Source organism: Schistocerca americana, chromosome 5, assembly GCF_021461395.2.
Source record: "Schistocerca americana isolate TAMUIC-IGC-003095 chromosome 5, iqSchAmer2.1, whole genome shotgun sequence".
Classification (NCBI taxonomy): domain Eukaryota; kingdom Metazoa; phylum Arthropoda; class Insecta; order Orthoptera; family Acrididae; genus Schistocerca; species Schistocerca americana.
The window spans coordinates 204734702-204749412 of record NC_060123.1 but is presented as its reverse complement, the minus strand read 5'-3'; the positions used below and the strand labels follow the sequence as shown (position 1 = coordinate 204749412).

Sequence of the window (14711 nt, the reverse complement as noted above, 5' to 3'; positions counted from 1 at the left end):
GCACGGGATACATGCGGACGTGCATTGTCCTGTTGGAACAGCAAGTTCCCTTGCCGGTCTAGGAATGGTAGAACGATGGGTTCGATGACGGTTTGGATGTACTGTGCACTATTCAGTGTCCCCTCGACGATCACCAGTGGTGTACGGCCAGTGTAGGAGATCGCTCCCCACACCATGATGCCGGGTGTTGGCCCTGTGTGCCTCGGTCGTATGCAGTCCTGATTGTGGCGCTCACCTGCACGGCGCCAAACACGCATACGACCATCATTAGCACCAAGGCAGAAGCGACTCTCATCGCTGAAGACGACACGTCTCCATTCGTCCCTCCATTCACGCCTGTCGCGACACCACTGGAGGCGGGCTGCACGATGTTGGGGCGTGAGCGGAAGACGGCCTAACGGTGTGCGGGACCGTAGCCCAGCTTCATGGAGACGGTTGCGAATGGTCCTCGCCGATACCCCAGGAGCAACAGTGTCCCTAATTTGCTGGGAAGTGGCGGTGCGGTCCCCTACGGCACTGCGTAGGATCCTACGGTCTTGGCGTGCATCCGTGCGTCGCTGCGGTCCGGTCCCAGGTCGACGGGCACGTGCACCTTCCGCCGACCTCTGGCGACAACATCGATGTACTGTGGAGACCTCACGCCCCACGTGTTGAGCAATTCGGCGGTACGTCCACCCGGCCTCCCGCATGCCCACTATACGCCCTCGCTCAAAGTCCGTCAACTGCACATACGGTTCACGTCCACGCTGTCGCGGCATGCTACCAGTGTTAAAGACTGCGATGGAGCTCCGTATGCCACGGCAAACTGGCTGACACTGACGGCGGCGGTGCACAAATGCTGCGCAGCTAGCGCCATTCGACGGCCAACACCGCGGTTCCTGGTGTGTCCGCTGTGCCGTGCGTGTGATCATTGCTTGTAGAGCCCTCTCGCAGTGTCCGGAGCAAGTATGGTGGGTCTGACACACCGGTGTCAATGTGTTCTTTTTTCCATTTCCAGGAGTGTATGTTATGAGAATCTGACGCGGCAAGTAAACCGAGAATTTTTCATGCTGGAGTAAAAGAAGTTGGCTTAGTGAGACTTGGTGATTCCAAGACTACACTCTACGCACTCAGCCATCGGTCACTCTGTCAAAATGTTCGGAGTTTGTTGAACTTAGTAGAGCTCCTGTCCGCCTCCGTAGCTGAGTGGTCAGTCAGGCTGACTGCCATACGGAGGACCCGGGATTGGTTCCCGGTACTGTAAGGGATTTTTCCTTATTGCAAGGGCTAGAACAGGATGCACTCAGTCTTGTGATGCCAATTAAGGAGCTACCGACCGAGTAGAAGCAGTTGCAAGTCCGGAAAATTGACAGCGTCCGGTGAACGGTGTGCTGACCCCATGCCCCTCCATACCGCATCCATTGACGTCATTGGCGGTGGATGACACGGGAGCTGGTCAGTATCGATGACCCCCCAGGGCCGGTGGACGGAGTTTACCTTTACGCAACTGCGGTGGTACATTTTGAAAGTCAATTTTTTGGCGGTTTTCTTTGTATCATTCTGCTTTAGGAAACTGATGTCCAGGCACTGATCTTCAGGGCAGATTCTATGTACAACGGAGTACCCAAAAGAAAAGTGACTTTTTGTGAAGTTATTTATTCACATTTTACGCATAAAACCTCAATCCCCTTCAAAGTACTGTCCACTTGCACCAATAAACATATCTAATCTTTTATTCCATTTTTCGAAACATTGTTTAAATCCATCTTTTCTGATGGTTGACAGAGCCTCCGTCGTTTCCTTTTTTCCCTTCACCCCAGAAACAACGCTTTCACTCTAGGAGACAAAAAAGAAGTCAAAGAGGCACAGTCTGGTGAGTATGGGGGGGGGGGGAGGGTGAGGAGGAGAGGTCATGCCATTTTTGGTCAAGAATTTCGTACAGGTAGGGCTGTGTGTGCAGCGCATTGCTATGATGGAAAAACCAACCGCCCGACTGCCACCAACCAGGCTGCTTCCGCCGCAGACTGTTGCATAATCTTTTCAAAGCTTCCAATTAGAAAGCTTGGTTAACTGTGTGACCGTAGTGATCACACTGTGAATGGACGGCTCCTCTCACATCGCTACAACAAATCAGCATTGTGTTAATGTTTGATTTCATCTGACGAGCGATTCGAACTTTAAGTCTTCCGCTGGCTTGATTGCTTTCCTGATTCTGGATCGCAATCATAGCCCCATGTTTCATCTGCGATAATTTTTGAACAAAGTTTGGATAATTTCGGGTCTCTTGCTCCAAAGATCACAATGCTTCCAAGCGACCTCCATTTTGCTCAGCAGTCAGCAGTCCTGGTTGGAATTTGGCAGCCGCCCATTTTACTCACAGATCTGTCAAAATTCGCTGCAGTGAACTATAAGTTACTCCCGACAGCTCCAAAATTTCTTCGACGGTCCGCCGTCTATCTTCGTTGAGGATTGCACGAGCGAGTTCAACATTTTCATGTGTTTGGGCCTTGGAAGGACGAGCAGAACGATGTTTGTTGCCAACTGACGTTTGACCATTCTTGAAGGGGGAAAACCACTCAAGCGTTCGAGTATTCCTCGCATGCCGTTTTTAACATTTTTAAGAGTTCCTGTTCCATTTTTTCCGAGCAAACATCAGAATTTAACCACCCCACGCTGTTCACGAAAATCAGCCATTGCAAAACCGACGATCACACAAAAAGTTGCCACTATAAACTCTGCCGAAACTACTACTGACCTCCTTCAGGACGTCCGCAGCTCGTGGTCTCGCGGTCGCGTTCTCTCTTCCCAAGCACGGGGTCCCGGGTTCGATTCCCGGCGGGGTCAGGGATTTTCACCTGCCTCGAGTGACTTAGTGTTTGTGTTTTCCTCATCATTTCATCATCATTCATGAAAGTGACAAGATTGGACTGAGCAAAGGTTGGGAATTTGTACGGGCGTTGATAACCGCGCAGTGGAGCGCGCCACAAACCAATTAACATCATCCTTCAGGACGACACTCGGCTGACTGACTCTTGGAATGTTCGCTCTATGCGCTCCTAGCGGCAAAACGCGGTACTACAAAAGCTCTGCCAATCGAAAAATTAGTTCGGTTTCTTTTGGGTACCCCCTAGTACGAAGAAAACCGAAGAGGGACTGCTCGTAAGGCCAGTTGTGTGGCTAAATTCTATTTAAAAATACTACTAAAGAGTAGGTCACCCATCACCTCAAATTCTCCTTCTCGTGCCAGACGGTGACGAGTGGAAGTCAAAGCGGCAGGAGACGCAGCGGCTGCATCCCGTTGCGCAGCTGCGCACCGCCCGCAGCGGCGCTGCACGGCACTCTGCTAATGACTAGTCAAGCATTACGCTCGCGACAAAGGCGTGCGTGCCATTGAGGTGTCGGCCTGATCAGCGGCTGAATGCGCGGCGCTGCGCTGGCCGCGCCCGGCGCGCGATAAGCCGGGCGGGCTGCTCGCAGCAACAGCCAGCCGGCCGGCCGGCCGCTCCGGCCCGGCCCCCTGGCGGCGGAAGGCGCCGCTGAATGGCAGTGTAATTACCTTCCACCAGCTTGTTTCATATTTTCTGTCCCCCCCCGCGTCTTGATTAGCCGTGTGGAAGTGGCTGCTTTTAGAAAAGTCATTTGTCTTTCCACTCGGTTGATTGCGCCCCCTGCGTCTTCCTAATTTGTGCTAATGTTCGTATCTACCTGTTAAACCCAACAACGTGACAGCTGCCACTACGCGTGTTCTGCGGAGTAGTTGTTTCCATTTTATGAACAATATTTCGACGACCGACCCAGTATTCTTCTTCAGTTCTGCGAGTTTGCTGTTACGCGTACTCGCTGTGTGGACTCCAGCCAGAGTGTGAACTGTTGTTTTTCTCCGTCGCTATTACAGCCGAGTTCGACTCTCAACGTTCACTGCTCTCTTTAATGCCACTTTGTCGTTCAGAGTTCGTGCTCATATTCCGTGAAACGCTAATTCTGTACATCTACATCATACATCACAAGCCACCTACGCTGAGGTGAAAAAGTCAAGGCATACCTCCTACTATCGAGTCGGACCTGCTTTTGCCCCTCGTAGTGCAGCAACTCGACGTGGCGAGGACTTAACACATCGTTCGAAGTCTCCTGCAGAAAATTTGAGCTATGCTGCCTGTGTAGCCGTCCATAATTGCGAAAGTGTTGCCGGTGCGGGACTTCTCGACTGTATGACCTCTCGATTGTGTCCAATTAATGTTCGATGTGTTTCATATCAGGAGATCTGGTTGGCCAAACCATTGGCTCGAATTGTCCAGAATGTTCTTCTAACCAATCGTGAACAATTGTGACCCGATGACATGGCGCACTGTCATCCATAAAAACTCCGTCGTTGTTTGGGAACATAAAGTGTATGAATGGCTACAAATGCTCTCTAAGTAGCCGAACATTTCCAGTCAAATATGGGTTCCGCTGAGCCAGAGAACGCAGTCCATTTCATGTAGACACATCGCACACCACTGTGGACCCACCACCAAATTCCACAGTGCCCTGTTGATAACTTAAGTCCATAGCTTCGTAGGATCTGCCTCACTCTCTAACCCTATCATCAGGTCTTGTCAACTGAAATCGTGGCCTCGGTTTTGGACCCGTGTAGGATCCAACGGGTATGGTCATGAGCCAAGGAGAGCCGCTGCAGGCCATGTCGTGCTGTTAGCAAAGGCACTGGCGTCAGTAATCTGTTGCCATAGCTCAAGGATGTCATATTTCGCCGTACTATGCTAACGAATGCGTTCGTCGTACGTTCCACAATAATTTCCGCGGCCATTCCACGCAGTGTTGCTTGTCTGTTAGCACTGACGCAAAAGCAAACGCCGCTGATCTTGGTCATTAAGTGCAGGCCGTCGACCATTACGTTGTCCGTCGTGAGATGGATTGCCTGAAATTTGTTATTCTCGGCACTCTCTTGCCAGTATGGATCTCGAAATACTGGATTTTCTGACGATTTCCGAAATGGAATGTCCCATGTGTCTAACTCCAACTACCACTCCGCATTCAACGTCTGTTAATTCCCCTCGTGCGGCCATAATCACATTGGAAACCTTTTCACATGAATCACATGACAGCCGTACCAACGCACTGCCCTTTTGTATATTGTGTACGCGATGGTACAGCCATCTTCTTCGGTAGCGCTGCAGGCCTTGGTGAGCCTTGGCTTCTTCCACAATTCTCGGTTGTTTGGTGTTCGTTTCCAGACTCTCATACTGGTGAGATCCACTATTACGTCGTCAATCCACCTTCTTGTAGGTCTTCCCTTTCGCATAGTCAATGGATCACACCTTTTATGATTTTCTTTGGAATTTTATCGTCTGCCATTCTCTCCGCGTGTCCGAACCATCGTATTCGCCGTGATTCCACAAATTTTACTATGTCCCTACCTTGTATCAACACTTGTAATTCGGCGTTGCACCCTTCTTCCTCCCTTATTTGATCATAGATTTCGCGTAGTATTTTCTGCTCAATGGTTCTTAATGCATTTTTGTCACGTTCTGTCAACGTCCATACATCTGACCAGTTTGTGATAACGGGGGTCTAGGGAGTTACATACAAGCAGTTTTGTTTTTCTTGTAACAAGGCTATTTCTGAAAAGTTTCATACTTGTAAAGTAAGGTCTGTTTCCTGCTTGTATTCTTCCCTTTACAGCCTTTCCAGTACTCTTATCATTCGTTATTATGGTTCCCAAGCAGTTAAAGGACGACACTCCTTGAAGGGTTTCCCATTAATGTTTAGGTCTTTACGGTTTCTTCTGGCCTCAGATAGTGACATTACCATACATTTTGTTTTCTTTTCATTTACTATGAGGCCAATACTGAATTTCCAACGTCTGAGGTCATCAGTCCCCTAGAACTTAGAACTACTTAAACCTAACTAACCTAAGAACATCACACACATCCATACCCGAGGCAGGATTCGAACCTGCGACCGTAGCAGTCGCGCGGTTCCGGACTGAAGCGCCTAGAACCGCTCGGCCACCGCGGCCGGCGATCGGAGTTCCAGTTTAAGTCGAGGGCTGTCTAACGGCATTCCTGGTACTTGCAAAGAGTTTCGAAACTCTGTAGGAAAGTTCACACTTTCTTGAACGTTTACCAGCCTGTCGATCGATTTGTATATTCTTCCTTCGCCGGTAATTTTCTTTTCAATATTAAAGCTGATATCGTCGACAATATCATATTTAGTTGCCAAAATTGCCCTTTCAGATAGCCAATCCGGATTGATATAGTTGTGAACAATGTGTGGATGAATTTGGTCGATGGGTTCGGTATCAGCAGTGGCTATGCTGGAGAATCACCGTTGATTTTAATGAGGCCAATCGTCTAATCAGTAGTTGTTGAGCAAAATGTGCTGTTTTATCTTTCGATAATTCAGTTCACATATTTTTTGTTAGTCGCAGTATTTTTATGTGCGGCCAGAGATGTGATTTTTTTTTTTTTTTTTTTTTTTTTTTAAGCATGAACTGATCTCGTCTGCTAGTGTTGACTTGGGGATAACTAGAAGTGCGTGTCGAAAATCTCCTGAGAGTATGAGCAGAGCTATTTCCATAGCGCGTGCTATCACCAGTCCACTTTAATTGCTGAGAATAACAAGCCAAGTTTTTAAATTTCACAAATCAATTCTTCTGGTCCGAAACCAGATGCTGAAAGGTGTTGGGAAATTTTCTTTGCCCCATTCGTACATCTATGTGTTATGTTCCATGCTTGCGTCATGCAACACTGGTTCACCTCCACATAATTCTAGAAACCGCAGTTTCAGTCACTTGTAGTTATGCCACCAGACCCGTTGTTAGCATGACGAATGCAAAATCATGACAGAAAAGCAAATAGATTTGCTTATGGCGTCAAAGGATTCGTCATGACGCGTCTTTCACATTGGTCGTATTGCCAGCCCAATACTACCCCCCCCCCCCCCCCCCGCCCCCCCTCTCCTCCCACCACCACCACAGGAACGCGTTTCTAATCGTTGCATCAAATCGCTCGGTCCTTATTGTTGGGATTCGGAGCTGGCCAAGCTTCAAAACCAAAAGATTTTAATATTAAAATACGTTTTACAGTAACATATAACAAAACGCAGGTGATTCTCTTTTTTTTTTAACTGGTTGGTTATTTGTTGTACACATCTGTTTGTGGAAGTTTTTAACAAGCGTTTAGAAGCGGCGTATTGCGCTGCGCTTTGTAGCCTTCGTACTGACAGGAGAAGCGTTAGTGATAGTCAATCCGTCTTGACAGAGGATTTGAATGAGGAAGCTAAACTGTTTGAAAATGAACGCTGTGTTCTTCCTTCGGGTCGTCATAAGTCGGGGCCTTGCGCTGGCGGCCGCCTTATAGTTTCGCTGCTGACGACACCTAAACAGAAGCTGGCGTAAGCCGTGGCGTGTTTGCACGAGATCATACACACCGCCGGAGGAGGGCGCCGAGCGGAGAGGTAGAGCTGTAGTGAGAGCAAGACAGAGCTTTCGGATTGGCGTAGTGGAGGAGACGCTGTGTTTGTTGCAATCACTACCGTAACACAGACGTTTAACATCTGCTACACGTCCGTGTTACGGCCCATTTTAACTTGTCGGCACTGAACCGTACAAAGCCACGTGAACTCAGAGCTGTTGAGCCGCAACATAGCTGATTTGTCCCCCACAGAGCACGCGCTGATACGCAGCATTGTACAAGGACTAGATGAAAATTTGCCCAACGTGTTGCGGAGTTGTGAACATTATTGTGCAAGAACTTTGATTATTTGGGTTTTAAATGTGGTGGCGTGTTTCTTTCAAATCAGTTTACCGAAATTCTTTGTTTTTTACATATTAACACCGGCGGAAGTTCATCCAAAACTTGCGAAAATTTATGAAGTGTACCCACTTTCATGCGGAATGGTAAGGCCGGTATTACACTATCATATTTGTTTGGCAAAGATTTGATCAAAGATATGATCAAATATTCGTCAAATTTGTTTGACAAAGATATTTGATGTCTCGTGTTTGTCAAAGATATTTGACGTCTCACTGTGTGTGTATTAGGATGAAACATACTTGGATGAAGCCATAGGCATTACGTCGAGATAGTAAAAGCATTCAGCAAAATGTGTTACGAAAGCTGCTAATGGAGGACGTAAATTACTTACGAATGGGTGAGAGTGTATTTCAGTGTTTGCTCATTCAAGTGGCTTCTCTTATTACAATAGAGAATACTCTTTTGAGAAATACTTTACGTGCAGAAGGCAGGCAAATTGTGACACTAGGATTTCTTGACACAGAAGAGAGCTACGCTAGTTTACAACACAGCACTCGAATATCACATTGCACATTAACCAAAATAATTCCAGAGATGCGTGAAGCGATTTACAAAGCACTGAATGGGCCATATGTGGATGTAAATAAATTTTTAGTACACTACATAGGCAATAAGAACTATTTTTATTTTTGAATAATGGAATTAGTGTTCCACAACTACAAAATTAATAAGTACGAAACAGAAGAAGCGCTTTTTAACTTGTGACATCTAGAGTTCAAGGATAAACAAAGTAAAATGGAAAGCTAAGAAAGACTTTTTTATTTTCTGTTCTTTATTCCGGCTTACTGAAAAGCTGCTTGGATGTTTCCAGATGTAGAGGTGGATGCCTGTAGGTGTGATTGTGGACATCAAGTCGCCTGCAGCATATTCTACTTGTCCATCAACACACAATTAATAGCATGCACTGTGCCCCATGCTCCCCGCCCCCCCCCCCCCCCCCAACCTTGAGGAGGCAAGTTTTTTAAAAATATAAAAAAAGAGTCGAAGGAACACACCAACTTTTAAGCCATATTTACAAACACACTACAGAGACGTCAAATAGCTGTAGCGACAATAGCGCTCCAAGCGGCTACATTTCACATTGCAGTGAAAAGAAGACAAACGACTTTGATGATCAAATCTACGGCGAGGCCCTAAATTTGATCATATATATTTGACAAAGTTCCCTATTACACCATCAAATGTCTTTGACATAAATATTTGACATATCAACTTTGACAAATAAATTTGATAGTGTGATACCGGCCTAGGAGCTTTTGGGTCTACCAGATTCAAATTCCTGTGCTAGCATTATGATGTAGTACATGAAATGTATTAACAGTTTCAAATGTGGCAACCGTCAGCTTTCTAGCGGAATGACGACGATGAAAATTTGTGCCAGACCGGGTCTCGAATCCGGATTTCCCGCTTATAGCAAGCGCTTGCCTTACTATTTGGATATCCGAGCACGCTTCATGGCCAGACCCAAACTTTCATGTGTAGTCAGCCATGTGTGTACAACCTGCATTCGTATATCCGTTATGTATATTCCCGCATAGAAGAGACATTTTAATTGAAAGTCGCTTGTCCGATGTCGGCGAATAAATACAATGATGCAGTGCCTGTGTTGTTCAGAAGTACGATGTAATGTTCCATCGGACATGCATGCATACTCCCGATAAGCGGGAAATCCACGTTGCAGTACCGGTCAGGCCCAAGTTTTCATTGTCGTGCCCCATTATGCAGCTGATGTAATTTTTGAGAACATTTCTAGTGGAGAACTGCGGTCTGGCAAGAAGTACTTAAAAGTGGACACAAACAGCCTCGTCCGCAAAAATATTTATTTTGATGGTAATCGGTTTCGCCAGTTTTTGACTGTCGTCAGACCCTCATTCTCGCGTTTCGTGGAGTCAAAACACACGGTCCATTCACCGCCACCGCCTGCAGCCGTTCCTTCAAGGAACTTTACGTCGTACTTCTGAACAACATAGGTACTGCAATATCGGATTATGATTTAGGTTGATCATTGTTTCCCTAAGTCTCCTGTGACAAATACCGACATTGTTGTCTTTAAATGGTCACAATAGATCTTATTCCGTTCACCGTCCCATCGCCAGTTTCCAGTTTAACGATCATCCAGATTTCTTTTTAAATTGCGTCTTACTACCTTAGGAAATTGATGTCAGCGCATTGAACCGCGGCTCCTACTACTGTCAAGAAACTCGAGGAGGCCCAATATTAAGGTCCCTTTTTAGTCACTTACTGTGCCGCGAGTATTCATTCGGGCAGCTGTTGTTTGCGAGAGATCCAGTTTTGACAAACGTCAGTGCGCACCAGTGAAGACTGTGAATGTCTCGGCGGCCGAAGTCGACGACTCGTGCCGGCAGAGCGGCGAACACCTGGCGGCCAGACGTCACCCCTGGCGGTTCGCGGGCGCGGGATGCCGTATCAGCATCGTTCGTGACTTGGCAACAATGCCGGAACGACGACCCGCTTATAGAGGGAAGGCTATTTTAGACCTACTTTAATTTTATAATCGAGTGACGTAGGCGAGTGGCCGTGGGCAACCAAGTGGGATGTGGAAGGCGGGGGTCGTTGCGGGCTGTGTCTGCAGCTACGGCGCGCCGTCGCCGAAAGCCTTTTCCCGCAGGTGAGGTTTAATTAAATTCCAGAGGGCCTCGCGGGTGTAGAGAGCCCTCGTGGGACGCCGTGCCGGGTGCGATACCCCTCGTCTGCCCACCGGAAAATTGCTCGCAGTCACGCTCCTTGTGCGCTGCCTGCCGCCTGGCCGGGTCGGCCGGTTGTCAGAGCAAACAGGCGGGCAGCGAATAGCGAGCAGCCGTGGCAGTCGCTACCCTGCCGTCTTCCCTAGGCTCTCTCTGTAAACGCCACCTCATAGGCGTCCCGTCACGTGTTCGTTTATAAGCACACCCAGAGGAGACATCATGTCAATACCTATACTCAGTTTATCATAAGAATAAACATGATGTAAACAAACAAAAACGCAATGATTGACCAGAAGCCGTAGCACACGTATGCTGGGGTTGTTACGCTCTTGGAAGTAGGTCTTACTTATGTATTAGATATCTTATTAATTGTTGCTGTATCCGGATCCCGCTCCAGCTGCTGCCGAGTCTGGGTGCTGACGAGTCCTCTCCATTTGGCTCGATCCTCCCACCACTTTTCTTCCTCCATTTGCTGCCAGGTCACACTTCTCCTTTGCACAGATATTCTCACTCCCGTTTTCCACCGTGTTCTTGGGCGCCGTCTAGGTCTTTTTCCATCCATTTTTAGTTCTTCCATAATTTTGGGAAGTCTCTGCACACGCATTCTCTTAATATGCCCTTACCATCTTAGTCTCCTTTTTTTTTCGATTTCTTCTGTCATACTTTCTTGTTTAAAGTCATTTCTAATATCTACATTCCTTACTCTGTTCATTCTTGTTTTTCCCTTGATTGCTCTGAGAAATTTCATTTCCCCTGCTTGCAGTCTGCTCCAGTCCCTTTCTGTCATTGTCTATGTTTCTCCTCCATAGGTGACAATAGGGAAACATTTTTGGAAATTTGTGGTAAGGACTATGGGACCAAACTGCTGAGGTCATTGGTCCCTAGGATTACACACTACTTAATCTAATTTAAACTAACTTACACTAAGGACAACACATACACACACACCCATGCCCGAGGGAGGACTCGAACCTCCGACGCGGGGAGCCACGCGAACGGTGACAAGTCGCCCTAGACCGCACGGCTACACCGCGCGGCTGACAATAGGAAAGTAATAACTCTTATACATAAGGAATTTTGCTTTTTCTGAAACTTCCTTATTCCAAATCAGGTGGTTTAATGTTTGGTAGAAATTGCCTTCCTCCTGTAACCTATTAATTTCGTTGGTTATTCTTCTATCAACAGATATTTCACTCCCTAAATAAGTGAAACTGTCTGCCACTTTGAGGGGTTCTCCATTCAAAGTAATATTCCCGTTGATTCCTTTTTCTCTTCCAGATACCATTACTTCACTCTTATCTTTATTTTTAATCCGTATCTTTTCATTATTTCCTTCCACGCAAGTACATCTACCTCTTTATCTCCCCATATTACCATATAATCTGCAAAAATCATCTGTTTGTCTTTGTCAATTACTATATCTCTAACTGCCCTATTCATTCCCTCCATCACAACATTAAAAAGTGCAGGAGATAGAATACTTCCTTGTTTAAGCCCTTGTATTTCGAAGTATGCAGAGTTCCCAAGTCGTGTTCTAATTCTACAATTGTCCTCTGTACATGGTCCTTATTACATTAATGTATCCATCTTCGATATCTATCTACTTCATTTCTTCCCAGAGTCTTTCCCTGTTAACTGAGTCATATGCCTTTTCTATGTCTATAAAAACCATTATCACCCTCATGCTGTACTCCCAACTTTTTTTAATCAGTTGACGGATAGAAAATATCAGGTCGATTGTGCTTCTTCCTTACCTAAACCCATGCTGTTCTCCACTCAACTCCTTTTCTATCTTTTCACTTATTCGATTTAGTAAAATTTTTTCAAAAATCTTGGCTGCATGACTCATAAGGGTTATCCCCCCCCCCCCCCCCCCATTTTCTTCTTCACAGCTATTTCCATTTCTTCCCGTGTAATTTGTCCTAATTCTGCTTCCCAACTTCTCTCATTTTCTCCATTATTTGTTGTTTCTTCGTGTGCCTTCTCCTCGTTTTTTAACAGTTTCTTAAAATGTTCTCTCCAGAGATCTTTCATATCCCATGGATCTTCAATCACGGTACCATCCTCTGTTTCCATCTTTACTGGTACTTCAGAAGGCTTCAAATGGTTCAAATGGCTCTGAGCACTATGGGACTTAACTTCTGAGGTCATCAGTCCCCTATAACTTAGAACTACTTAAACGTAACTAACCTAAGGACATCACACACATCCATGCCCGAGGCAGGATTCGAACCTGCGACCGTAGCAGTTGCGCGGTTCCAGGCTGTAGCGCCTAGAACCGCTCGGCCACCACGGCCGGCCAGAAGCCTTCCTTTTATTTATCACCATTTTATAGATTGTTTTCTTATTGCTATTCAAATGTTCAAGTTCTTTTATTTTTATTTTTTTTAACTCTTCCCATGCCTTTTTCTTTGCTGTTTCCACATTTCTTTGCACTTCTTCTTTTCCTCTACACATGTTTCCTACCACTTTCTCCACGCTCCATTTTTTCTTCAAACTGCTTGTATTGTGGTATCATCCCACCAACTTGTCTTATTTTTCCCTTTCCAGATGTTCTACGACATGCTTTTTGTGCTGCTTCGACTAAAGTGTCTTTCAATAAACTCCATTCTTTTTCTACATCGCAGAAAACTTATTTTGGAAATTTTTGTGTGATTAATTCTCTATACTTCTCAGCACTATCACTCTCCTTCAGTTTCCAATCCCGTATCCTCATGACTTTCTTCCGTTTTCTATTTTTCACACACTGATTCATTTTTCATTGTCCCGCCAGTACTCTATCGTCACCATCTGCACTCACACTTGGAATTACCTTCACATTTGTTACTTTCTCTCCCCGTTCCCTATCTACTAGAATATAATCAATTACACTCTTGGTTCTTTCATCCCAACTGTATCTGGTGATAACATGACCTTCTCCCTTCACAAACCAGTTGTTTGCTATTTTCATTCTATTCCTCTGGCACAAATCGAGGAGTCTTTCCCCGTCTTCATTTCTGCCTCCATATCCAAAACATCCCAATACTTGCTCAAATCCCTTGCTGTCCTTACCTATCTGTGCATTAAAAACACCCATCACTATGTTAGCACTCTCTATATGGTTCTCTAACTCACTTTCAAAGTCCATCTTCTCTTCTTCGCTACATCCCACTTGAGGTGGATAAATCTGGATAATTTTTAGTTCAAATGGTTCTGAGCACTATGGGACTAAACATCTGTGGTCATCAGTCCCCTAGAACTTAGAACTACTTAAACCTAACTAACCTAAGGACATCACACACATCCATGCCCGAGGCAGGATTCGAACCTGCGACCGTAGCAGTCGCGCGGTTCCGGACTGAGCGCCTAGAACCGCAAGACCACCGCGGCCGGCGATAATTTTTAGTGTTTCTTTTTGGAATCTTAGGTTCAAGATTATGATTGTCTGATATATATCTGACACCTAATCCAACTTTCTCTCTGTTAGTATATCTGTCATTTCATCCATTTTTCCATTGAGGGTTGATATATTAAGGGTGCCAATATTTAGGTTATTTCTTAGTCCATTTGGCCATTTTCTTGTACTGTTGAATGTCATAGGTCTCCCATCATTCGCATCAGTACCTGAAGCAGTGAGGTGTCAGATCCTGAGTGGTTCGTTCCGAGGCTCGTCTGTGTTTTGAAAGCAATATATGAAGACTTTTCTACTGGCTTGCTAGGCCTAACGCAAGGACGGGTTTTCTGCTGGGCTTGTCTCCCTTAGTCTTTCGTGTTTCTCCTCCACCACAAGCCAGTAGTTCCCTTCTCATTTAATCCCCAGAAAGGAGGATTGCCTCTTCTGCCAGCTTTGCCGTTCCGAAGTCTTTATTCTCCGCCGTCGCTGCCATTAAGGTCTTCACCCGTAACCCTGGGCATGGGTTGCGTGTTATAGCCCATGGGATTAGATCCCTGCCTGAACTCAGCTATCCTGCCACTCCGGACTACTGAAGTGTAGGGTGCCCACCCCCGCGACGTGGACGCGCCAGACCCCAGTGGAGGAATGGGGAAGGGGACCCTGCCTCCCTGGAGTCGCGTTAATGATAGTGTAAGGTGCCACAATCAAAGGCATATCTTATTACTAAGTTATGTTAAATGGAACGTTAAGATATTCTTGTGTATTAACAGCCATCAACGTTTTTCTTAATCACACTTTAGCTTTGTAATCCTTGTTTCAAAAATCGTGTACAGTCACTGT

At 46.1% G+C, this 14711-nt stretch overlaps 1 protein-coding gene across 1 annotated transcript; it reads right to left on the bottom strand.

Moving 5' to 3' along the window:
* Nucleotides 1-3340: 3340 nt before the first annotated feature.
* LOC124616264 (craniofacial development protein 2-like) lies at nucleotides 3341-13625 on the bottom strand. The gene is made up of 2 exons (XM_047144568.1): nucleotides 13299-13625; nucleotides 3341-3496 (listed from the first exon to the last, which is right to left on the bottom strand). The coding sequence occupies exons 1-2, from the start codon at nucleotides 13623-13625 to the stop codon at nucleotides 3341-3343; spliced, it is 483 nt and encodes a 160-aa protein (XP_047000524.1).
* Between the last annotated feature and the right edge of the window lie 1086 nt (nucleotides 13626-14711).

Bases quoted from the DNA above. Each gene is read 5' to 3' on its own strand.
- LOC124616264 (XM_047144568.1), bottom strand. From the start codon at position 13,625: ATGGACTTTGAAAGTGAGTTAGAGAACCATATAGAGAGTGCTAACATA. The intron at 3,497-13,298 runs GTGAGTGCAGAT...TTCCGCCGCCAG, and splicing joins ATGTGAAGGTAATTCCAAGT to GGGGCCGGGCCGGAGCGGCC.